We start from the raw sequence: 26242 nt of genomic DNA on the forward strand, positions 1-26242 counted from the left end.
TCTTTTTAAACAATAAGAGAGAAAAAAATAATTTTAAAACACAAACGCGCTCCCACTAATTCTCTCACCTCGGCGCTAAATGGTTTAAAAGCTCAATGTAAAAAGAAAAAGGAAAAAATAATAATAGACAAATGGACAGGTTTACACCTGAGACAGCAGCTACTTAAAAAATATACATAAACATGAACAAATTGATTATTAATAATTCACACTTTACAGAGGTAAATGATGAAAACAATAATAATCCAAGCAGCGCTTCTATCAGTTCTGTGTCATCAACACAATAACTTTTTCTATATTAAGACATAACATGTGAATAAATCGATCAGACTCAAATAATCAGTCCAACAATTCCAGTGCTCTGAATGCAACAGAAGATTTAAGGAAGTGAATAAGTCCAAAGCAAAGGGGGCCGCAGTGAGTGATTCCAGTGAGAAATGGTAGAAAAATAGGTGCACTTCACACTAATTCCTCCACACGGTGCTCCACACTCCCACAGGGGGTTAAACTCACCAGAAATTCCTCAAGAAAGAGCCTTATCAGCACAACCACTTCAGATTATACGATCCCGTCTTCCAATAGTATAAAGACAGTGATTCTATGTGTTGGATGTGTTGGGTATTTCATCATCACCGATGTTTTTAATTTTTGCTAAATAAATGCACAATGACCAAAAACTTTGAAAAAAATGTGTTTTCTTTGTTTTTGTTATCATATTTTGCAAATAAAATCATCTTTCTTGTATATTGCTGCATTTCATTGGTAAAAATAACCCAAATCAGTGTGTATTATTTAGTCTGTAGGGAATAAATATATATTATATATATATTAAAATTCCTGAAATACATTCATTTAGTGTATACTATTCTGATTAGCTGGGATTGGCCACAGCTAATCAAATGGTACACATGGGCTGTGTTTGGCCCTGTCTGCACCATGTGATCATTATCACCAACCTCAGAAAACGACAAAAAAGTACACAATGAATGGCTATGAACAAAAGCCATTCATGGTGTACAATTGTCATGTGATCTGCTGTGATTGGTCACAGTGATCACATGGTACTGGCAGTGGCCCAGTACCCTGATCTGTCTGGGTAGGATGACATATGGCCTCCACCCAGGATGGAGAGCTCCTGCTCAGCCATAAATTTACAATAGTTTGGACAGGAAGAGGTTAAATAACAAGCTTATTATACTTGCCAGCTCTCTGCAATGGATTTGCACACAGAAGCCCTGAATCACCCCCTCTGGGGTTACTGGACAGCTCTCTAGGCTCCCCCTCTTTTTTGTGTGCCCCATAGAAAGCTGCTTGCTAGGGGGGGCACATCTGCAGACTTCATGTCTAGCCCGGCTGTGTGCTTCTATTGACACACACAGTGTGGCTCAGCCACACCCCACACTCCCTCCTTACAGTATTTGATTGACAGAAGCAAGAGCCAATGGCTTCCACTGCTGTCTCCCATGTCCTATAAGGAGGGAGAGAGAGCAGCGCTGCTACTCTCGGGCACAGCGCTGGATCAAGATCGGGCTTAGGTAAGTATTTAGGGAGGGCTGGAGGGGAGCTGAACATTAAAGTATTTTTACCTCAATGAAAAGAATGCATTACGATTAAAAAAAACTTTAGCCTTTAGATTAGAACCACTTTAATGGGACAATCCCCAACATTTGTACAGCCAACTATATTTCAATAGTTTAGGTCAGATTTGGAGTGTGTTTTGCCAGACTGATGCAGAGCAAACATTTTCTGATCACTCATTGCAAAATGCTGATAGATATACATGAAAAGCAAGAGGAATGGATTGTCCAAAGAAATAACATCCTAAGATGTGTGCTAGGCAAACATGAAGTATGCTTAGTTTTATCATTTCTCAGGCATAATAAATGTTTAACATCAAAGTTTACTACTGTTGCATACTTCTTCTATGGTCTATGAGACAATATATCTTACTGTGTCTCCTGGGGATCCAGGGTCTCCACTATCACCTTTATCTCCCTTTCTTCCTCTTTCACCAAAAGAGCCACGGTCACCCTGAAAAATAACACATTTATCTTTCACTGTAAGCTTTTATTTAGGACAACATTTAGAATGATTAAATGCATCAAGCATGTCCTGACCTTTGGTCCCAGAAGTCCTTCTCCTGGAGGTCCACGAGGTCCTGGTACACCTTGACCTCCTTGTTCTCCCTAAAAAGTTAATTAGAGTTGTTAAAATTAATATATAAAAAATTTTTCTTGCAGAGAACCATTGATGTAACTATGTTTCTATGAACCCTATGCCATTCCTCCTCTTTCTTTCTCTTAATGGTCACATAGCTCTATAGTCTCCAAACTGTGGCCCTAGGGCTGGATGCAGCCCTTTGCTAGCCTTTATCTGGCCCTTGGAGCAGTATCCCTGCCAGTGACACCAACAGTGGGACTTTATTCCTGCCACTGACAAAAATTATAGGGCAATATTCCTCCCACTAATATCAATGATGGGGCACTAATCCTTTCACTGATACCAATGATGGGACACTATTCCTCCACCTACTGACCACAGATGCTATGTAACTGACCACCAACCCTGAAGCAATGTTTATTCTCGCTAATGTTGGGCTCAGGACATTTTCTACCCCCACTGGCCACAATCCGGCCCCCCTAAATTCTGAAGGACAGTAAACTGGCCCTTTGTTTGAAAAGTTTGGAGACTCTTAATCTATAAAACAGAAGATAACAATGATCTAAGCATCAGATTGGGCCTATCAGTAACTTCACAAATCTGCATATTGTTTAAGGAAATGTAAAGTGTCGTGCACAAATAATAAATAAATAATAAAATGTGAGATTGTTTTAAGTTAGGTATATAAAATAATATTTGCATTTTGAGCCAGCAGGGGGAGCTTTAGGTTTGGTTTTCTTCTGTCTTTGCACCCCTGTTGAAAAAACTCAATAGCTCAAGCAGAATTTCAGACTCACTGGCGCTTGAAAAAGAGGAGTGACTTATCCCTTTCTGGACAGCTGCATATAATGTTTCAATAAGAAGCATCAAGCCTCAAAGCACTCAGCATTTGTTGTGCTGTTTTCTCTGCTAATTCATAGTGCTTTGGGAATCCTTTGCCATGTATGAAATAACATTAACACTTTGCAACACCAATCCTACCAAAGTCACTCAATCTCAGCCCACCAGCCAATGTAACTGACTTTGTTCCTCAGGCAGCTGTGCATCCAAAGTACAAAAACACAGACATGTCATAGTTTACTAAATACATGCTTCACAGAGAGCTTGCCAAGACAGGTCTCACTGAGTTTGATGACAAACCTGAAAACCAAAAAGGCTGGAAATTGACCTTCAAAGACACTATTAGTGAACTAGATGTCACAACTATTAAAGAACTAAAACTGCTTATCAGGTGTCTAATGCCGCGTACACACGATCAAATTGTCCGGCGTACTTAGTCCGCCGAAACGCATTTCACCGGATAATTCGATCGTGTGTGGGCTTCAGCGGACTTTCTCAGCGTAAAGTCCGGCGGACTTAGAAAGTATTTTTGCAGTCCAATCTTTCCGCCGGACTTGGGTTTCAGCGGACAATACGTTCGTCAGTATCCTAATCCGGCGGACTAAGAATGACGCATGCTCAGAAGCAAGTATGAAAAGGAAGCTATTGGCTACTGGCTATTGAACTTCCTTTTTCTAGTCCGGGCTTTCTGTGTGTCCGTGTGTGGCCAAGTCCGTTCGGTAGAAAGTCCGCCAGACTATCCACCGGATTATTTGCCTTACTAAGTACGCCGGACAATTTGATCGTGTGTACGCGACATAAGTCTTCACTCTGCTGAATGTATCAGAAGACTCAAAACTGTTCACATTGACAACCCAGCCATAGATCTTAACGCTGCTTAAGACAGACTTGAGCATAGCTTCAGCAGTCCAAAAGCCATTGAGGATGCTTTATTTAAAAAATTGCAAACCTTCCAAAGATATATGGCAGAGATATTCTAAAGTTGCAAGAGCTCAATGCCTTTCTCTTGGAGCCTAAACTCACCAAAGCTAATATCTGCTTACCCAGCCTCAATTACCTAGATACTGTTTGTGTTGTTAAGTCAATTTTCTCCAAGTTACCTTATGGTACACAGAAAAAATGGCATCACTTGGATGGAGGAATATGGAAGAAAATAAAGTTTCATTTCCTCCATTTTCTTTTATCTATGAGTTAATTAGGAGAATTGCAGATATTAAGAATGATCAACACACCCTGAACAGAAAACCTGAGATGAAAAACACTTTGTTGACTTTATGCAGAAAAGTTTGAGAGTGATTATGCTGAGCCTGAATCACCTCACAAGAAAGGAGAGCAATGTTGGTACATCCCATGATTTGGCATTTACCATCCTCATAAGCTAAATCAGATCAGAGTGGTCTTGGACTCAAGAGCTTGATATGAAGGTGTTTTCCTCAGTGATGTCCTTCTTGGCAGACCTTATAGGAGTTTTGTCCACTTCAGAGAAGCACCAGTTGCTGTTATGGCCGACATTCCGCAACTGTTCTACTGTTTCATAGTTCGAAAAGACAACAGAAACTTCCTCGGGTTCCAATGGTATTGCAAGAGTGATGAACCCATCACAATTCACACCAGTTGTACATTTGAACTGATTAATCCTGAGTCTGATAAGGAAATTAGAGCTAATATCATTACACTCAACACTTATGAGAAGAAAAAGTAATTGCTCAATGTGTTTTTAACATGAAGTTTATTCACAAGAGATTGAGAACATATTAAAGGGACTTGACCTTCCTAAGGATAGCCCATGATTGATCACTTCCATTTGGAGATTGCATAGGGAAGTTCAGTTTGTTCATTGAGAAACAGAATGCCCTTATTGTCACACGTCAACATCACATCACTGCTGGTTTGACATCACCACAATCAAATTCAGCACCATGCCAATGTCTTCTGGCGTCATAAGAGAAAGACTATTTTTGCAACCTTCAAAAGTCATGGCAGATCATAAACTAGCAAACCCAACCTACAAGTGTGAGGAATAGTCCTCTTGAAAGAAAAGGAACTGCAGCCATTGGTCTATGGATCTTCTCATTACAAAGACTGTGCCAAGTAATAATGGAAAGGTAAAAGTCAAGGTAATTAAGGAAGAATCAGCACAACTCTACTTCAGGCCTATCAACTAACTAGTACTTTTTTTTCCCAAAGGAAGAGAAATTGTCTTTTAAACCAATGATTCAATTCAAAGGGAGGTAAGATAAAATGTACTAGTGCATGTTGCTGCTTTCCCCATCTGCAGATAGAATCATGGACTATCTTTTGTGAGATCTTTCAGACACAAATAGTGACTTTCAAGTTTTACAGTATATTAATGCTTACATTATTATTCTCTTGTTTTCCCCCCTTTTGCTCTTTCAGGTGTTCCTGGAAAAGAGTCCTCACCTAATATTTGGACTTGGCTCTTAATGGTTTAATATTTGTAACCATAGATTTCGATGAGTATCATGTTACACATGCATTGTTGTTTGTCTGCCTTTAAATAATTTTGTTGTTTTCTCAGTCTGTAGCCAGGGCATGCTGTATATTGTTAGTCCTACCCTTTTTCTTCTTCTTCATGCTTTAGTCTCCATTCATCATTGTGTGCTGTATTCAATGCATTCATGTGCTGTATTCTGCTGGAGCTAGATACACTATGATTTTTTGACCTATTTGATGTTCATTTGTTATGATCTTCACATATTTTTGGATTAAAGCTTTCTATGATCTGCAGGTTGTCATTTGGATGGAGCCACTGCCTGCCAAGCTACTTAGACTGTAAAGCTAACTCACCACAGCTGGATCAGTTATCAGACTTTCAGTGTTTAGATGGCAAAAATAGAATGCATCAGCTGTCAGCATTCTTGCTATATTAGACACATGTACTATACACACAGACAAGAACATAACTGCACAGGTATCAGGATTTAGATGACTGTCATCTTTGGATAGGCATCTTAGTACAGGAAGTAAAGTAAGACGCTTCTGTTGGTACAATAATGATATGTAATGAAGCACTTTTATCTCTGGGTCAGGGCTAACCCTCAGATTGATGTTCAGAACAGCTAATAACCATGCAGATATATTGTTGATCACTGCCCTTGAAACATATCACTTTTCACAAGCAAAAATATTTAGTAGAAGTTTCCATCTTACCTTTGGTCCCTGAATGCCTTCGCCTGGGGGACCCTGAGGCCCAGGAAGACCAGATTTTCCTATATTTCCCTTTAGAACAACAAACATTATTAGATTCGTTTTCTGTTTTGGAGGAAAACAATTAAAATATCTGTTTTGCTTGTGCTAAATTAAAATATACAATATAAGACTAAGGGCGAAAATAGTTAATAGCAAGTGATATGACATCACATATTTATAGTTAAATGATATAATGAAATCTGTAAACTCATATGGGTGTAGAATGTCGAATTGCTGAAATCAATATGTACAGGTGATGCCATATTTCCTTATACTGAACTATAAAAAAAATGACTTACTTTTGGTCCTGGTAATCCTTCACCTGGAGGACCTGGTAGACCAATAGGACCTCTGAAACCTGGATCACCCTAAGGATGATATTAAGGCTCATTTACTTGATGTGCTCATAGGAAAATGAGAATGAGTAGCTACTCACATGCATTCTTTAAACAGTACCTTTGGTCCTGGTAATCCAAATCCTTCTTGGCCTGGTTCACCTGTTGGTCCTGGAAGCCCTGGCATTCCCTAATTTCAAAAGACAATTTATAAAATAAATAATTAAGGTGAACATTTAATCAGAGCTGTAAAGGCGGAGAATAGAAGCCACTACCTGAGGATTAGACAACACTGGCTGGAGTGGGTGTGGACTTCACAATAAAGCAGACATGGTGGTTAAGTGGTTGGCTATTAAGGCACACAAACATCATGAACCCAGTGTAAAGAGTACAATTACACCGAGAGATACCAGGGTATTGGTAAACACTTTTCTAAGTAGTGTACAGATTTTTATTTTATTTTTACAAAATACATTAAGGGGTTTTGACTTTCTTGCTGCTTGGCAGATGGTACATACCAGCAGTTCCGAACCCCAGGTATGCATATTCTTAGGTGGTATTATGAGCTTTGTCAAGGGCTACTTAACCACTTGAGATCTGCGCTATAGCCAAATGACGGCTACAGAGCGGATCTCCTTTTCTGGGAAGACGTCAATAGACGTAGTCCCGTGCACGAGCGCCCTGCGCGCTCTGTGATCGGCGAGTCTACGAGACTCGCCTGATCACCGATCCGTGCAAGGGGTCGATCCCGACCCCTTATCACGTGATCAGCTGTCAGCCAATGACAGCTGATCATGTGATATAACGGAGCCAGTAATCGGCTATTATTCCTCCTCGCGCTGTCAGCGCGAGGAGAAAAAAAAAAGCCGATCACCGGCGGCCGTGATCGGGACATCAGTCCCGATCATGGCCAGCCCTGCTAGTGCCCACCTGCCCCCTGCCAGTGCCACATTAAAAAAAGTAAGTACCCCCCGTCAGTGCCACCCAGCAGTGCCCATAGTGCCACCCAGCAGTGCCCACAGTGCCACCCAGCAGTGCCCACAATCTGCCTCAACAAAGGTGCTGAACCCCAGTGCCACATATCCGTGCCCATCAGTGTCATCTACCAGTGCCCAGCAGTGCCGCCCATCAGTGCCCAGCAGTGCCACCTATCAGAGCCACCTATCAGTGCCACCTATCAGTGCCCATCAGTCCCATCTATCAGTGGTACCTATCAGTGCCCATCCATGCCACCCATCCGTGCCACCCATCTGTGCCACCCATCCATGCCAACTTATCTGTGCCCATCTTTGCCCATCAGTGCCGCCTTATCTGTGCCCATCGGTGCCGCCTTATCTGTGCCTATTAGTGCCGCCTTAACTATGCCTATCAGTGCCCACCAGTGCAGCCTATCAGTGCCCACCAATGCAGCCTATCAGTGTCCACCAATGCAGCCCATCAGTGCCCACCAGTGCAGCCTATCAGTGCCGCCTCATCAGCGCACTTCAATGAAGTAGAAAAATGACCCGTTTGCAAAATTTTATAACAAACTATTAAACATGATTTTTTTTTTTTTTTTGCATCTTTTTTTGTTTGTTTAGCAAAAAATAAAACTCTGAGCTGTAATTAAATACCACCAAAAGAAAGCTCTATTTGTGGGAAAAAAATGATAAAAAATGTCATTTGGGTACAGTGTTGTATGCCCGCGCAATTGTCATTCAAAGTGCATCAGCGCTGAAAGCTGAAAATTGGTCTGGGACTGAGGGGGGTTTAAGTGCCCAGTAAGCAAGTGGTTAATGGGCTGTTTGCAATACAGTGGGCTGTCAGACCACTGGCCAGGTTCCAATGTCAGTGAACTAGTGCAAGGGTCATAGGGTGATAGGTGGACACTGCTCACCACAATACATTATATTATGGACATATTGTGAATACTGAACTTGCTCTGCCCATGAAGTGTTTAACTGTCCCAGGACTGATTAAACAAGCAGTGTGTGTGAGACTCTTACCGGGTGGAACTTAATTGCAGGGGAGTTGACTGACAGATATATTGAAAATTTGTTGTGAGTCACAGCAAAGCAATGTTTTGATTTCAGTGCTAAAAGTAAGTTTTGTAAAGATAGATGAATGCAGCAGACAGATTTAGTTTTTTAGGATTTTCTAATAACTTGTGATGGTGTGAAGGGGAGTAGAGCACAAAAGGGGGGAAATTTAGGGGCTAAAAGGAAAAACAAAAAAACAAAATACTTAATTTTTTAAAATAGCGTTGATAAGCTGAAAAGTCCTATTTCCATTTTTCTGGAAAAATATACAGTGTGTATTTCAGTACATCTGTAGGTCTGAGTTATTCCTAAGAATTACAGGCCTACAATATAAAACGCCAAATTTCCATGCAAAACAATGTACCGTTTTGAGCATGAAAAATCTGACATAATCATACCGCCAGGGAGGTTAATAAGCACTGCACCTGATTCTGTGTGCACCGATTTTAGCAAATCGTCCCCTTTGAGATTGTGCACTTTGCAAATGCAGCTGCTCCAGAACTTAATAAATGAGGGGGAGCTCTGCTGATTTCCATCATCCAATCATGTGCAAGCAAAAATTATGTTTTTTCTATCTCCCTTGCATTTGCTAAGCTCTGGGGGAACTGCACCTGCAAATACATATTGTAGCATTGACATCTCATTTTTTGAATTTCATGCATACCAGAGCTCATGTAGTTTTTAATTAATGTTCCACATATATTTGTATGCAATAGAGAGAATTTTTAATATATATTTGATCTAGTTAATTTTTTTTTCAGCTGCTTATAGGCCCTTGGGAGCATTTTTTCAATTATAGTACACAGTTTATTTGTCTTTAGTAAATTAACCCAGCTGTTTCATTCATGGTGGTGGCAGACTAGACTTGATTCTGTTGCTAATTCATCCAAACACAAAACTAAATATGTTACTCACAGGTGGTCCTGCAAATCCATCGCCCTTTGGTCCGTATGGTCCGGGTGGTCCTGGACCTCCTCTATCACCCTACAGAAGATAGGATATTCAGATTTAGGAACAGAAGTGCACTTTGAAAAAATGGTATTTTAGTAATTCAACAAGCCTCCATAAATACATTTCTAACATGTTTCAATATACATACAGTTATGGAATAATTTTGAAAAAAGCTAATTTATCATTAAAAAGCAGTAGTAGAGCTCCAGTCAAGTGACTTTGGCTGAAATGATTAAATCAGTTGGGCTGTAGATAGTAGGAAGCATTGTCCTTATGCTGGACATACACTATACGAAAAATCGTCGGAACTCATTTTCGAAAAACGAACATTCGGCCGCTAGAGCAAACGATGGTGCCATCATGTATTTAACGTTATATCGTTCGGTGGACATAAATTAATCCATTTTTTTTTTTTTTTAACATATATCTAGTGCAAACAGTTCAGACAGGAAACACATTAACCTTTCAATTTATCGTTCATTCGGCAGAAAATTTCCAAACTTCATTATTTTGGCTCAAAAACTTCCCAATGATTAGCGATTATGTGCCCATTAACTGGCCGAAAAACAAACAAACTGTGTAAATGACCGAATTTGGCCCAATTGAGTTCTCTCTCCCACAGTGTTCAGAGTGCAACATTGTAATTTTGTAGCAAGTCATAAGGTGAGAGGCTGCAGCATGTGATGATCTATGTCAAGCAGAACACAGCCCAGAATGGCAGAGGAACTAAGAATGACATGATTGTGTCATCTTTGATTCAGCAGCTCAGTCCAGGAAGCTATGCTGACCCTGGATGATGGCTAAACAAAGATGGTTCTGTCCTTCTGGAATGAAAAGCAGTTGAAGTCACTGCTAGGTATAGTAATAAATACCTGCAAATGTTACACTTACACATTATAGTGTGTATACAATTGACATGGGAAAACATAAATGATACTAGGTTTGCTCTAAAAAAAAACTTGATTACATAAATAGCAAATAATACCGGCTATTGGGAGTTTAATCAGAAATCACTTGCAATTTTGAATTTGGTTACTAGCAATTCAATGATGTAAGTTGATTTTTTTTTTAATACTTACAAAACAACAAAAAATGAAATGTGAGAAACATCAGAAAATTAAACTTGAAATGATTGGTACCCCCCCCCCCCCAAAAAAAAACAAAACACGCTCCTGTCCCTACAAGGTACAAGATGTAGCATAGTGCTTTTGCCTTTTGCCTTTTCAATTGCCCCTTTCTATCTTTTACAGGACCCGGTTGATCCTGTCTGGTCCTGACTTCCTCTCTGTGAGCTGACCACGTTTATCATGGCTGCTGAGCCATGAAAGCAGGGTCAGTTTACGCGCCTCCATCTTAAAAGCTATGTAGAAGAATACGTATCGGCCTACACTGAGGGAAAAAAACATTTTTTTATATATTTTTTATATTTTTTTCGCGCAATTGTCAGTTAAAGCGACGCAGTGCCGAATCGCAAAAAGGGGTCTGGTCTTTGACCAGCAAAATGGTCCGGTCTGTAAGTGGTTAAACTATCATTTCTACTAAAGGTCTAACAAAACTATATCATACTGTATAGGTCCATAGATTTAGGGAGCCTTCAAATGTTATTGAATCTATGCTCCTTTATTTTATGTTAGAAGTGAGAAGTAGTATCTTGAATTCCTAATCTGGGGACAATTCATAAATAAGGTACAAAACTACTCAAGAAGTAAAAACAAACATGGAGTACACCTCAATAAATGTAAAAGTACATATAACCAGCTGGATCAACATTACATAATAGTGCACAGTATGTAAAAACAAAATCCTGGGTTATATTAGGATTGTTTCTTATTGAGATGTTTGGAATATTTATAGTCACTTTACCTTTGGACCAGCAATGCCAATTCCTGGTTCTCCAATCAATCCTTGCGGACCAGGTAGTCCAAGGTCTCCCTTGAATGTTGAAAAAAGATTTAGTGAGTCAAAGTTTGCCATTACAGAGGCTGTCTAATACTGATTTTACCTTTTGTAGGCACTAGCAACAAATATTTACATATTCTCCTGAAATATCTACATGCTATTCGATGAATGTTTTTTTTTTACAATTTATTAGCCCAATTGGGAGCTGCACATGAATCTTTGATTTGAATGAAGCGTTGCAATATGCAGAATTTAAAGTAATGCATTTAATAATTACAGGTAAATATATAGCACTAGATATGTACAAAATATATTGTACATTCACATCAGCCCCTGCCCTCAATGAATGAATGAGTGACTTGTATAGTGCTACCTATGCGAACTGAAACGCCTCAGGGCACTTTTGCCACCGGTGTCCATCAATTACTCATTTACTTAAAAGCAATTACTACCTTCGGGCCCACAATCGATCGACCAGGAGGACCTGGCAATCCAAGACGTCCTACAGCTCCAGGTTCACCCTAAAAATAGGACACAATGATAAACATGTTTTATATGATATTAGAAATATTCAGTTCATTGATTTTTAAAATGGAGTATTGGGTCATATTATTTGGGGATACAAAACACTGACTTTAGATACAAGTTTTGGCATACCAATCTTGCCTGTACCTACAAAATAAGTGCTATTAATATGGGTCACTTTGTTTTCAGTAAGATGAATATCAGTAGAAACAGCATTGAATACTCACTTTTGGTCCAGATGGTCCTGCAGGTCCTGGTGGTCCTGTTAATCCGCGAATTCCACGCTGCCCTTGGTCACCCTAACAGAACAATGATTGTTAGCAAAAACAAAATAACTTTTCATAATTACTTAAATTAAGTATCCCACTACTCTATGTAACAACATCTAATAAGTATTGAATAGACATCTGATAACATAAAAATAGCCCACAGGTTGATGTTGGATAGACACCTGATTCACATTTAAGTGCTTTGGTGGAAGTGTGTTTTTGTCCTTATTGGGCCACCCCCATAAGTATATATTGAATGTAAGTGTTTAATTCATACGTACACCATTATCACTAATAAATGAATGTGTATATTTGGATTTATTTATGAATGTATATTATGTATGTTTATTTGTCTTACAGCATCTCTACTTACCCATCTACCCTCCCTTAAAACTCCTGAAAAAGCAGACAAAGCAAAAAGCATTGGGTTGTCTCCTTGGCCTCAATTTCCCTTGACTGATGTATTTCCTGATATCTATGCTATATATGATCAGTTATTAGAGGGGATATTGCCTATTGGAGACAAGGGAGAATGTGTGGGGTCTAAAAGTATTAGGCTGGTACATTATGTTTTTAGTGTAGTGCCTTATGTCTTATGAGTAGGGATGAGCCGAACACCCCCCGGTTCGGTTCGCACCAGAACTTTCGAACGGACCCCGCGTTCGTTACGAACGTTAGAACCCCATTGAAGTCTATGGGACTCGAACGTTCGAAATGGAAAGTGCTAATTTTAACGGCTAATATGCAAGGTATTGTCCTAAAAAGGGTTTGGGGACCTGACTCCTGCCTCAGGGGACATGGGTCAATGCAAAAAAAAGTTTTAAAAATGGCCGTTTTGGCGGGAACACTGATTTTAATGACGATTAAAGTGAAAAAAAAAGTGAAATATTCCTTTAAATATGGTGCCTGGGGGGTGTCTGTAGTATGCCTGTGAAGTGCCACGTGTTTCCCGTGTTTAGAACAGTCCCTGCACAAAATTACATTAAACGGAAATAACACCATTTAAAACTGCTTGCGGTTTTAATGTTATATCTTGTTCCTGCAATATGGTTGAAAATCATTCAGAAAAATGGCATGGGTAGCCCTCCCTGCCCATTACCAGCCTATTTGGGTCTTGTACGCATATTAAGGGGAACCCCGTACCCATATTAAAAAAAGGAAATGCGTGTGGCCCCCAGGCCCTATATACTCAGAACAGCAGTATACAGGTGGTGCAAACAAGACAGGGACTGTGTAGGTTTGTTGTGTTAAGTTGAATCTGTTTGCAGTTTTCAACTGGTACATTTTTAAAGTGTAGTTCCAGTCAAAAAAACTATTTTAAAGCTTTTTGGAAAACATAGGGAAGGGTTATCACCCCTGTATAATTTATTTTGTCGTCCATCTTTTTTCATCTCACTTGCTGTTGTCTCCTTCCGTTTGCAAGTAGGAGATGTTTGTAAATTGGATGTTTGAAAGTAGGGGCCTGCCCTATATGCTCTGCAGAAATGGCGGAACAAGGTGTTGGTTTTGCCACAACATTGTAAGCCCTCAAAGTGACTCTTGGTGGGCGCTGGAGCGCCCTGCTGTGAACGATTATATCAAGAATTGTAATTACATGCCATTGTTGAACAGTGGTAGAAAAATTGACCTTTGGTGGTTGTGGTGCTGGTGCCACAACACTATAAGTCCTCACCGTTACTCTGGGTGGGCACAGGAAGGGGCCCTCCTGTGAAATATTATATCAAGAATTGTAATTACATGTCCCTGTTAAACAGGGGCAGAAAAATTGGGCCTTAGGCACTGGTGCTGGTGCCACCACACTCCAACCTCTGCCATATACTCTAGTTTTATTGCAGGAATTAGCCCTGCTGCAAAGCATTGCATCAAAAATTGTACTTAAACGCCCCTGTTAAACAGGGGCAGAAAAATTGGGCCTTAGGCACTGGTGCTGGTGCCACCACACTCCAACCTCTGCCATATACTCTAGTTTTATTGCAGGAATTAGCCCTGCTGCAAAGCATTGCATCAAAAATTGTACTTAAACGCCCCTGTTAAACAGGGGCAGAAAAATTGGGCCTTAGGCACTGGTGCTGGTGCCATCACACTGCAACCTCTGCCATATACTCTAGTTTTATTGCAGGAATTAGCCCTGCTGCAAAGCATTGCATCAAAAATTGTACTTAAACGCCCCTGTTAAACAGGGGCAGAAAAATTGGGCCTTAGGCACTGGTGCTGGTGCCACCACACTCCAACAACTGCCATATACTCTAGTTTTATTGCAGGAATTAGCCCTGCTGCAAAGCATTGCATCAAAAATTGTACTTAAACGCCCCTGTTAAACAGGGGCAGAAAAATTGGGCCTTAGGCACTGGTGCTGGTGCCATCACACTGCAACCTCTGCCATATACTCTAGTTTTATTGCAGGAATTAGCCCTGCTGCAAAGCATTGCATCAAAAATTTTAATTAAACGCCCCTGTTAAACAGGGGCAGAAAAATTGGGCTGCTGGCATCACCCAGAACCAAAAATGTTCTTCCAACATATCAGCGGAGGAGGAAGAGGATAGACAATCAACATAACAGGACAGTCACTCAGCATCAGCATAGGCAGTCTTGAAGGGATGTGGTATTTCAAAAAAAATATTCGGTTACATCAGCTTCAGGTGCTTGGTAGCTGTGGGTGATCCAAGACTGATTCATCTTGATGAAGGTCAGTCGATCAACTGATTCGGTGGACAGGCGCACCCTGTGATCGGTAACAAAGCCACCAGCAGCACTGAAGGTGCGTTCCGAAAGAACGCTGGATGCAGGACAGGCCAGTAGCTCAATTGCATACTGTGCAAGCTCTGGCCAGTGATCCATCCTCAAGACCCAGTAAGCCAGAGGATTTTCGGTGGGAAAGGTGTCCAAGTCTGACCTTGCCCCTAGGTATTCCTGCACCATGTAAATTAGACGCTGGCGATGGGTGCTGGAACCAATCATACCTTGAGGCTGCGGACTAAGAAATTGTCTGAAAGCATCAGTCAGACGGCCACCTTCTCCACCGCTCCTTCTGACCGATGCCTCAGCAACACGTTGTCCAGGACCAGGAGTTTGTAACCTCACAGTCTCTGGGAACACGTTGCACAGAGCTTTCTGCAAGGCCTCCCGGAGATGTCTCATCCTCTGCTCCCTCTGCGATGGCAAGATAAGGTCGGCAACCTTACCCTTGTACCGTGGATCAAGGAGAGTGGCCAGCCAGTAATGGTCCCTCTCCTTGATCCGAAGAATACGAGGATCCTTCCGCAGGCTTTGCAGGATCAGGGAGGCCATGCAGCGTAGGTTAGCTGAGGCATTCGGTCCGGAGTCCTCTGGGTCACTAAGGACAACATGATCCGCAGCTACCTCCTCCCAGCCACGTACAAGTCCACGTGTTTCTTGGGACTGTAAATCATCCCTATAAGACTGCTGCTGCTGATGCTGAGTGCCAGCCTCCACCTCCATGCTGACACAATCATCCTCCTCCTCCTCTTCCTCCTCCTCACCCTCTTCCTGTGTGATGGGTGGCACAGCAGGAACACTGTCTGGATAAAGGGGGCCTTGAGAGGCAAGGAAGTCCTCCTCTTCCTGCCTCTGTTCTGCCTCAAGTGCCCTGTCCATTATTCCACGCAGCATATGCTCCAAGAGGTGGACAAGAGGTACAGTGTCACTGATGCATGCACTGTCACTGCTCACCATCCTTGTGGCCTCCTCAAACGGTGACAGGACAGTGCATGCATCCCTGATCATGCCCCACTGGCGTGGTGAGAAAAAACCAAGCTCCCCTGACCCTGTCCTGGTGCCGTAGTCGCACAGGTACTCATTGATGGCCCTCTGCTGCGTGTGCAGCCGCTGCAGCATGGCCAATGTTGAGTTCCATCTGATGGGCATGTCACATATAAGGCGGTTCTTGGGCAGGTTCAACTCCTTTTGGAGCTCAGCCAGCCGAGCACAGGCATTAAATGATCGGCGGAAATGCACACAGACTTTCCTGGCCTGCTTCAGGACATCCTGTAAGCCGGGGTACCTGCCTAAGAACCGCTGCACCACCAGGTTAAGGACGTGAGCTACACAGGGCACATGGGTCAGTTGTCCCTGTCGGAGGGCGGAGAGGAGGTTGGTGCCATTGTCGCAAACCACCATTCCTGGCTTAAGCTGGCGTGGCGTCAACCACCTCTCGGCCTGCCCCTGCAGAGCTGACAAAACATCCGCCCGAGTGTGGCTCCTGTCCCCCAAACAAACCAGCGCAAGCACGGCATGGCGTCGTTTTGCCTGCGTACTTGCGTAGCCCCTGCAACGCCTACGGAGCACCGCTGGTTCTGAGGACAGAGCACTGGAAGAGGCCATGGAGGAAGAAGAAGAGGAGGGGGTGGAGGAGAGAGGTGTGTCACAACCAATAGTAGCATTTTGTAGGCGTGGTGGCGGAACAACCTCCAACACTACTGCACCTTGTCCTGCATCCTTCCCAGCAGCCAGAAGAGTGACCCAATGGGCCGTGAAAGACAGGTAACGTCCCTGTCCATGCCTGCTGGACCATGAGTCAGCGGTAATATGCACCTTACCGCTTACCGCCCTGTCCAGCGAGGCAAGGACATTGCCTTCCACATGCCGGTAGAGAGCCGGAATCGCCTTCCGTGAGAAAAAGTGGCGTTTGGGGACCTGCCACATTGTACAAACTCACGGAAGGGGGCCGAGTCTACCAACTGAAAAGGCAGCAGTTGAAGTGCTAGCAATTTAGCCAAGCTAGAATTCAACCGCTGGGCATGTGGATGGCTGGGAGTAAACTTCTTCCGCCGGTCCAGCAGCTGGGGCAGGGACATTTGCCTGCTATAATCGGACATGGATGTACCACTAGCAGAGTTCCCGGAAGCACTTGGCTGTGACACACCTAATTCTACACCTTCATTCCTCTCAGAGCAGGTTTCAGAGAGGACTGAAGGTCTAGTGGGGTTGGAGATGCCAGATGATGAGGAGCAAGGAGAGGTCCGCTTTGTTCTTTGGTGTGGGTCTCTGAGGATCGCTTGCCAACGAGCTGCATGGCAGGTCAACATATGTCTGGTCAAGCATGTGGTGCCCAAGCGGCTGATGTTTTGGCCACGTGAGATACGCTTGAGACATATGTTGCAAATAGCAGCGGTGCGATCTGATGCACTCGTCTCAAAAAAGGCCCACACCAAAGAACTTTTAGAATAACGCGCAGAGGAAGCGCTCTGCGCAGGCGGAGCTCTGCGGTGTGATTCAGTCGGTGTGCTGCCCCTAAGCTGGCCCCCGGGGGGCATCCTGCCTCGTTGGACATGTGCCTCCTCCTCCTCCTCCTCCTCCTCCCTCCTTCCAGGCACCCACGTGGAGTCAGTGCCCTCATCATCCCCTCCCTCTTCATCGCTGTAGCAAACCTGGCAGTATGCTGCAGCTTGTGGAACATGACTGCCAGATTGCTGTCCTTCTTGAGCATCCCCTCTCTCTGCGCTCACGCTACTGCCTTCCTCTAGCTGAGTGTCATCATCAGAGCCCACCAAACACTGGGCATCCTCCTGGAGCATGTACCCAACACTGTGCTCAAAGAGTTCAGGAGACTCCTCAGGAGGACGTGGTGGGTCTAGGGAAGGAGTCACTGATGATGACATTGAGAGGAGGGAAGACGATGCGTTGGCAGCTGCTTTGCTACTACCCTGAGACTGGGTGAGAGAGGATGAGGAGGATGAAGAGGGCTTGGTCATCCACTCTACCAAGTCTTTGGCATGTTGCGGTTCAACATGTCCAGCTGCAGAAAAGAAGGACAAGCATGTCCCATGGCCACGTGCTGATGACAATGCACCGCGTCCACGACCAGCACTGTTGTCTCTAGACACAGAGCCTGCTTGCCCTCTTTTATCGGCTCACGCCTGTCTGCCTCTCCTTGCTGGCCTTCCAGACATGGTAATGGCCTGAAGGGAGTTGGGTAAAACAGTAGTTGGGTAGTTTATATTGAGCTGGAGGCACACAACACCCACTAACTCCTGCAGATGCCTTTTTTATAGAACAGCAGAGATAAAGGGGTATATACAGATGTATACTGTGCTGTGCTGGAAGCACACACAACTTCCAATAACTCCTGCAGATGACAATTGGGCCCAAATAGAGAACAGCTATGTAGGTGGATTATAGCGGTATGTACTGGGTACAGAGCACGCAGACAGCACGCACTATCTCCTGACACTACTGACTGCAAGCTCTATTGTTAAAGATGGACCACTAGTTATATAGGTGAGGTGAATATCACGGTGTATACTGCGGTCAGGGCACGCAGACAATAACCAGAAAACAGCAGAGTTAAAGGGGTATATACAGATGTATACTGTGCTGTGCTGGAAGCACACACAACTTCCAATAACTCCTGCAGATGACAATTGGGCTCAAATAGAGAACAGCTATGTAGGTGGATTATAGCGGTATGTACTGGGTACAGAGCACGCAGACAGCACGCACTATCTCCTAACACTACTGACTGCAAGCTCTATTGTTAAAGCTAGATCACTAGCTATATAGGTGAGGTGAATATAGTGGTGTATACTGCGGTCAGGGCACAGACAATAACCACTACACAAGAGCAAGATAGGAAATCAGCCAAAAACGATTGGTGTGTAACTGTGTTGAAGGTACACAGAACACCCACTGCTTCAGATGCCAACACACTACACGAGGCCGCCTCAAAGGCGGCCTTATATAGTGTGGGGCGTGCACTACACAGCCTGAGCTATGATTGGCCACAGGCATCCTGCCTGTGGCCAATCATGGCTCTCCTCGCTGCTGGCGCTGCGATTGGCCAAGCATGCGGGGTCACAGTGCATGCTTGGCCAATCATGAGCCAGCAATGCACTGCGCCACCGCAGTGCATTGTGGTCCGCGCGCGCCACACGAATTTTGACGCGAACGGACCAAGAGTTCGGATTTCGCCGAACGGACGAACAGCCAATGTTCGAGTCGAACATGCGTTCGACTCGAACACGAAGCTCATCCCTACTTATGAGACACATTTTGAACCAATCTATTAAAATAATGTTTTGTTATTATATGGTGTAGTTATTCCAAAGGGAGGTTTTCAGCACTTTTAAAGTCCCAACTGTTCTTTTTTAACAGTTTATATATGGATGGGGTACCCCCTTAACTATCCCTTTTTTTATAATTATATTTAGAAAATTATAAATTAAAATAGCTGTAAAAAAATAAAACTTTGTAGACTTCAATTTTATTGATAATCTTTACTTTGTTCAGCAGTCATAAATGCTATATGTTTTGGTTTTAGGTTTCAGGAAAAGGGCATTTATTAAAAAAAATATTTTAATTATTTCAGTAAGTGGTACAGGATGTGCTTTTGATTGCTTGGCACTCACCTTTTCACCTTGTATGCCAACACCAGGAGATCCATCAGGGCCCCTGAGACCTGGAAGACCTGGTTCACCCTACATTACAAAGAAAAATAATAGCTAGGTTTATATTTTATTTATTTATCTACGTATATCATAAACTATAGAGAACAGATTAGATATAAATGTATAATCTACCCCCATTAGCGACATTTAACATGCAAGATATGAATTGATGTAATTCTCTTATGATCAGTTAGTCTCCACCAAACTTACTAACACAAACATCATGAATGTCATCATAATCATTGATATCATCACAGTCAGAAAAAATATTTATCCCCATTGTAATTTTCAAAATCATTATATCATCACTTTTCATTGTCTTTAATCATCACCAGCAGAATCATCATCATTTGCGCCCCCCCCCACCCCAAAGCACCTTGTCCCCATGTTGATGAGGAAAAGGGCCTCTTCCCGACAACCCTGGCCGTTAGTTGTCAGGGTCTGCGGGCGGGGGGCTTATCGGAATCTGGGAGCCCCCTTTAATAAGGGGGCCCCCAGATCCCGGCCCCCCACCCTATGTGAATGAGTATGGGGTACGATGTACCCCTACCCATTCACCTGGGGGAAAGGTGTTAATTTCGGGGGTCTTCGAGGGTCTTCTTCCGACTTCTCCGCTCTGTTCGGCCTCTTTTCCCAGTGTCCAGCTTCTTCTCCGGCATCTTCTCCCGCTCTCTCCAGTTCTTCTTCTGGGCTCCTCCGCTATCTTCTTGCAGCTCTTTTACTAGCGGAAGCGCTCGGTCTCCTCCATCCTTCTTCCCTCTTCTCTCTATTTTCTTCCTTCTTCTTCTGATGTTGACACAACGCTCTCTGCCACTGTAATGCCGTGTGAGCTCTACGCAATCACTTATATATGAATGGGGTGTGGTCACCGGGTGATGTCACACAGTGGTCTCACCCCTTATGACATCACAGCCCCAACATGCCTCAGGACCTGACGTCATAAGGGGTGGGGCCACCGGGTGAGTAACTAATTACTTTTCCAATGTAGTAACCGAGTTACTAACGCAATTACTTTTTGGCAGAAGTAATTTGTAACTTAGCTAATTACTTTTTTAAAGTAAGATGACCAACACTGGTTATCACCATCACCTATCTCTTCATTGACATCTTTCCTTTCAATTTTAACATCCTTCATTATCCTCTCTTGCCGTTTTCTCTTTCATTCTTTCTCATCACCTCTTTTGTCACCTTGTTCATCATCTTCTTTGTCATGTTTTTCCTCATCAAAATCATCATTATCAAAGACTTTTTGTTCATCATCCTTCCTCCTTACCATCACTGCCATGTCAATTTGTTAAGGTGCCCCCGGGGAAGTGATGCTCATTCGAAGTGCAGATAGTCTTCATCAGAGCTCCCGATGGTGGAGATGGGACGGGAACTCTAGTGGTTCCAGTTTATTTTGCTGCAAAGTGACACAAGATCATGGCCCTTAGGATTACCCGCTGTGCAAGCGGATATCCTTACTGTCACCATCATTTCTTTCACCATTATAATTATAAATTATCATTTACAGTGGGTATAGAAAATAATCACCCTGAATGCAGACTGAAATGAAGGTAGATACAGTTTATGTTTTATACAGCTGCATTTACTCAGTGCAACTTATAACATCCAAGTGAAAGATATAACACCATGTCAGGAAAAAAATAATTCATTTAGAATCACTGAGTTGGAAAAAGGACCATCCGCTTGTGTCAGTATTTTGTTGAATCAACTTTTGCTTTATTAACAGCCTTTAGTCCATTGGAACATGTCTCTACTAACTTTGCACATCTAGACTTTGCAATATGTGCCCACTCTTCTTTGCAGAACTGCTCAATTTCATTTAAAATTGATGGTGACCAACCATTAGTGGACTGCAGTCGTCAAGTCATTCCACAGGTTTTTAATGGGGTTTAAGTCTTGGCTCTTACTAGGTCATACTAAGACATTCACCTTTTTCTTCTTCAACTGTGTGGTCATTATCATGTTGGAAGGTAAACCTTCTTCCCGTTGCCAACTTTCTGGCATTATGCATCAGATTTTTCTCAAGAATTTGATGATATTTTGCCCCATCCATTTTTCCTTCTATCCTGACAAGTGCTTCATAGCTTACTGCAGAGCAGCCTCCATGCTTTACTGTAAGAATAGTGTTATTTGGATGGTGAGCTATATTATATTTCCACCAGACATATTATCTGGTGTTGAAATAATTAAACTTTAGGTTTGTGAGAGGCGTGTCTACACCAATCGACCACTCTGGTCATATAGACCTCCATACAGTATAAGGCAGGGTCTGGGAGTCGGACAAAACCCTTGAGCTTAGATTTTTGCAAGAGTGCCTGCTTGAGAAGGGAAGGTTTACCTTGTCAAACATATCAGATGAAGGCTGCACAGATCTTTTGAAAAAACTCTCATGGCAAAGCTTGAAGGAGATATAAGAGAGGTGGCATGCCATTCATTTTATACATCTGCCAAACTAAGAGACTGTCAAGGATTTCCATTTTTCTATGAGCACTGGTAGATGACACTGATGGGCATGGATATGTGGCACTGAGGTGCAGCACTGTTGAGGCAGATTGTTTGCACTGATGGGTGGCACTGTGGGCACTGATAGGTGGCACTGTGGGCACTGATGGGTGGCACTATGGGCACTGATGGGTGGCACTGATGGGTCTTACTTTTAGCCAATCTTTAGGTGGCACTGGCAGGGGGCAGGTGGGCACTGATGCACTGGCCCCAGTTCGCCGTGATCAGGACTGAAGTCCCTCAAACGGCCGCCGGTGATCGGATTTTTTTTTCTCCTCACGCTGTCAGCGCGAGGAGGAAAAATAGCCGATTACCGGCTCTGTTGTGTCACATGATCAGCTGTCATTGACTGACAGCTGATCACGTGGTAAGGGGTCGGGATCGACCCCTTGCTCCGATCTGTGATCAGGCGAGTCTGATAGACTGATAGCGCAGGCCGCTCGTGCACGGGACGACGTCAATAGACGTCGTCCCGGCAAAGCAGGTCCGCGCTGTAGCCGTCATTCGGTTATAGCGCGGATCTCAAGCGGTTAAAGTCTGATAATTCTCCATATGTACAGATTTCAGATAAGAGAACTGGTAAGGATACAAGTGGATTTGATAAAAAGAACAACAAGTCATCCGCGTAAGCAGCCACTTTGTGATGGTACGTACTAGTTTCAAGACAACTAATGTCTAGGCTATTCCGATTGTGCTGCAACAGAGGTTTCAATGAGAGAATGAATAGGAGTGGAGAGAGGGGACAGCCCTGTCTTATTCCATTACCAACCTCAAGGGATTTGGAGGCTACGCCTTTCACTTTTGACCATGGCTGTGGGCATCGAGTACGGGGAAGAAATCCAAGATAGGACCGAGCTCGGCATCCCAATGTGTCATAAGGTGGCCTGGAGGAAGGTCCAGTTCACCCTGTCAAATGCTTTTTCAGCGTCAGTTGAAAGTAGAATGAATGGTGTATTAAGATGCTTGTCTCTCGCTATAACATTAATAGTTCTAATCGTGTTGTCTTGTGCCTCTCTTGCTGTTAAAACAGGCTTGATCAATGGGAATGATACGCTGGAGAATAGAACCCATTCTCTCTGCCAAAATTTTTGTGAACAATTTTAGGTCGAAATTAAGAAGGGAGATCAATGTACAGTATATTTATTACCTTTTGTCCTGGTGCACCGTCTTCACCTGGTAAACCAGGCAAACCAGCCAATCCTGAAGATCCAGGTTCACCCTGAAATTCACAGAATAATTTTAAAATGTTTAGAGTAAATCTTTTGCATGGCATACAGTATGTTTTGATCTTTACCCAAATTGTGCATACAACATTATTGCAGTTAGTAATATTTCTGTAATATTTCTGAATTAAGATGCAAAGAAAAGGTAAATTTCTAGCACTGAGTTTCCCCTTCTGCCTCCTTGTTTGTTTTGTTTTTGTTTTTCCTATGATAGTTCAGCATACGCTTTTTAAATGAATGCAATGTATTTCTGTGTGATCTGTTGGATTTTTGAATATACTTTATTTCCAGATAGTGAGACTGTTTCTTCTTTTGTTACGTCTTTGAACCTTGTTTGTGTCCTGAAGAAGCCTACGCTACGAAACGCGTAGGAGTACAAGGGCTCACTGTACAAAATGTATCATGCTTCTATGAATTTTTACTTTTTGAACATTGTGATTATATCATGTACTTCTTTCAATAAATATTATTTTTGTTAATTCTTCATTGTTTCCATGCCTTTAAAGTCTGATTTGTGGTTACTTTTTTAGTACCCCTCCTTTTTGTTTTGAAAAGCATAATTTTGGCCGTTTAATTTTTGAAGAACTGGGGAATTAACTAATTATTGCATCTAAAGCTGTTCACAGACATGAAATTGCAGATCTCAACTCCTATAGGTTGACTTATCTCAGGGCAGTGTCGCATGGCTAGGTCCTGAGCTTTTTTGGTCCCTAAAGCTCACCATACATGTTATTATCTGAACATACAATCTCTCTACAACTAGGTTTAGATCTACCAAACCTATTTAATATGAGGGCCTATCTAATCTATCCAATGAATCTGTATCCAGTCATGGCTGATAGATCTAGAGTAGATTGTGCAATCAGATTGTAATGTGTGGTGAGCTTGTTCACATGTGAGGTTTGGGGGGGTAGTAAAACCCAGTGGTTGAGCCATGGTTTTACAGTCCACTCAAACACTATCCCCTTTTGCCGCAGAGGCAGTGGCCAGTAGTGTACACATGTTGTGGGTGCAATGCTTCTCTTTGTGGCTGTGGTTGGAATTATCCCCCCTGTCACTTTTAGTGTCTAAGGGATTAAAGCAAACAGTGAGGAGGTGATACAATGCCTTCTGACTGCCTGTCAAATGCTCTCCGAAGAGCAATCTTCAGAGACCAACGCACATGTGAATGAACACTTAGCCCTTGTACACACGGTCGGAGAATCCGTCGGAATGTGTCCTATCGGACCGTGTTGTCGGATTATCCGACTGTGTGTGGTATGCATCGGACTGATTCCGTCGGAATATCCGTCGGACCCAATTTTCCAACTTGTTGGAAATATTCTCCGACCAACTGGTTCGATCGGACATACACCGATCATGTGTAGAGAATTTTGATTGGACCAAGTGGCACGCATGCTCAGATCTAATTCCTACATCAAAGCTATTGGCTACTAGCCTGAACGTAGTCCCATCGTAACGAAATTACGTCATCACGTTCTGAATGATCGGATTTTTCGACAACTTAGTCCGACCGTGTGTATGCAACAGTTTCGGACAAGATCCGACGGACAAAATCCGACGGATTGGGTTGTCGAAATCTCCAACCGTGTGTACAGGGGCTTAGACTGTCTGGATCTGTTGAATAACTATAAATGACCATTTATTCTGAGTCTTCATATTGTGGAACACTCTGATGCAACAGGTGCAACAGGACAGTTGGATTGCACTTTAGCAATCAACAACCTTGCTATGTGTTTGGACACCTTCAATCAAAAATGAACCTTATAAGAAAAGGGGGTTGATTTACTAAAGGCAAATAGACTGTGCACTTTTGCAAGTGCTGTTGAACTCTGCAAGTGCAACTATTTGCCTTTAGTAAATCAACCCAAAGGCTTAAGCAAAGTAATAGGATTGTTTGGTAGAAGATTTTGCAAATCTGACCTGCTGCTTCAGCCCCCCAAATGTGTAAAATTCAAAACGTTCTTGGGGCTATGTATCTCCTGATCCCCCCCAGCCCTTAGGTATAACATCTGTCCACCCACACAATCTGTAAAGGAGGAGGGAGTGTCACGTGATTCTTCTGTACTAAGGCAAGTCATAGAAACTACACATTTCTGTCCTGCAACCACAGGTTGCAGGGAAGAAATTAATACGATACCCCCATCAACACAGATAGTGCTGACAGGGGAATTCCTCCTTCCGAGCATTTGTGGGAAGCCGCCCGCGCTGGGGGATGATAGTGATTATAGCAGCCGCTAGCGATAATCGCAAGTGAATCCGGCAAGCTGGTTGTACCCAAGATGATCAATCAGCTCGGTACATGCAGCCTGCCCACACAAGGTTTGAACCGTCTATGGCCAGCCTAAGAAGGATCAAGTTTTTACCAAGGCGCAGAAATGATATGGGAGCATAAGGAAGGTTTGTATTTATTCCTTGTGGGCCTGCCATCTAGCAAACCTGTTACTTTGCCTAATCACTCCTCTTTTGTCTTCAGTTTACAAACATAATAATAAACTTCATGGTAAACAAACCTCCAGCTGTTATTTCACCATTGTGTAGGTATATATAATCAGACTAGTATAGACTTTAAATGTAAAGTACCTTTGCCCCAGCTTCTCCAATGCCTCTCTCTCCAGGTACTCCAGATTCTCCTGGTAAACCTTGATCTCCCTAAAAAAAAATAAAGATTGACTTGTGGGACAAATATTCAGAGCTTCTCCCATCAGGGTGAATGTACAGTGCATATTCAGAGCTTTTCCAATCATTGTATATGTGTCCTAGCCCCTCCTACCTTAACCAAAGTAGAATATCTGGCCTCATCCCAAGAGTGCCAAAGTATATACTGTTGGGATTAATTACTAAAGCTGGAGAGGGCAAAATCAGACTCACTTCTGCAAAGAAACCAATCAGCTTCCAAG

At 42.9% G+C, this 26242-nt stretch overlaps 1 protein-coding gene across 1 annotated transcript in view; it reads right to left on the minus strand.

The window, feature by feature from the left end:
* COL28A1 (collagen type XXVIII alpha 1 chain) overlaps positions 1–26242 on the minus strand; it is a 101059-nt gene that overhangs the window by 12277 nt on the left and 62540 nt on the right. Inside the window, exons 18-29 of the mRNA XM_077447551.1 lie at positions 25926–25994; positions 23267–23338; positions 19573–19641; positions 12166–12237; positions 11866–11934; positions 11378–11446; positions 9479–9547; positions 6667–6735; positions 6510–6578; positions 6172–6240; positions 2118–2186; positions 1951–2031 (exon numbers count right to left, since the gene is read on the minus strand). Coding sequence (XP_077303677.1) covers positions 1951–2031; positions 2118–2186; positions 6172–6240; positions 6510–6578; positions 6667–6735; positions 9479–9547; positions 11378–11446; positions 11866–11934; positions 12166–12237; positions 19573–19641; positions 23267–23338; positions 25926–25994 — 846 coding nt within the window. The remainder of the gene's footprint in view (positions 1–1950; positions 2032–2117; positions 2187–6171; positions 6241–6509; positions 6579–6666; positions 6736–9478; positions 9548–11377; positions 11447–11865; positions 11935–12165; positions 12238–19572; positions 19642–23266; positions 23339–25925; positions 25995–26242) is intronic.

The sequence above is a fragment of the Lithobates pipiens genome, unplaced genomic scaffold (assembly GCF_037356315.1).
Source record: "Lithobates pipiens isolate NorthernLeopardFrog02 unplaced genomic scaffold, aLitPip1_a1.2 Scaffold_22, whole genome shotgun sequence".
In the NCBI taxonomy this organism is placed as follows: domain Eukaryota; kingdom Metazoa; phylum Chordata; class Amphibia; order Anura; family Ranidae; genus Lithobates; species Lithobates pipiens.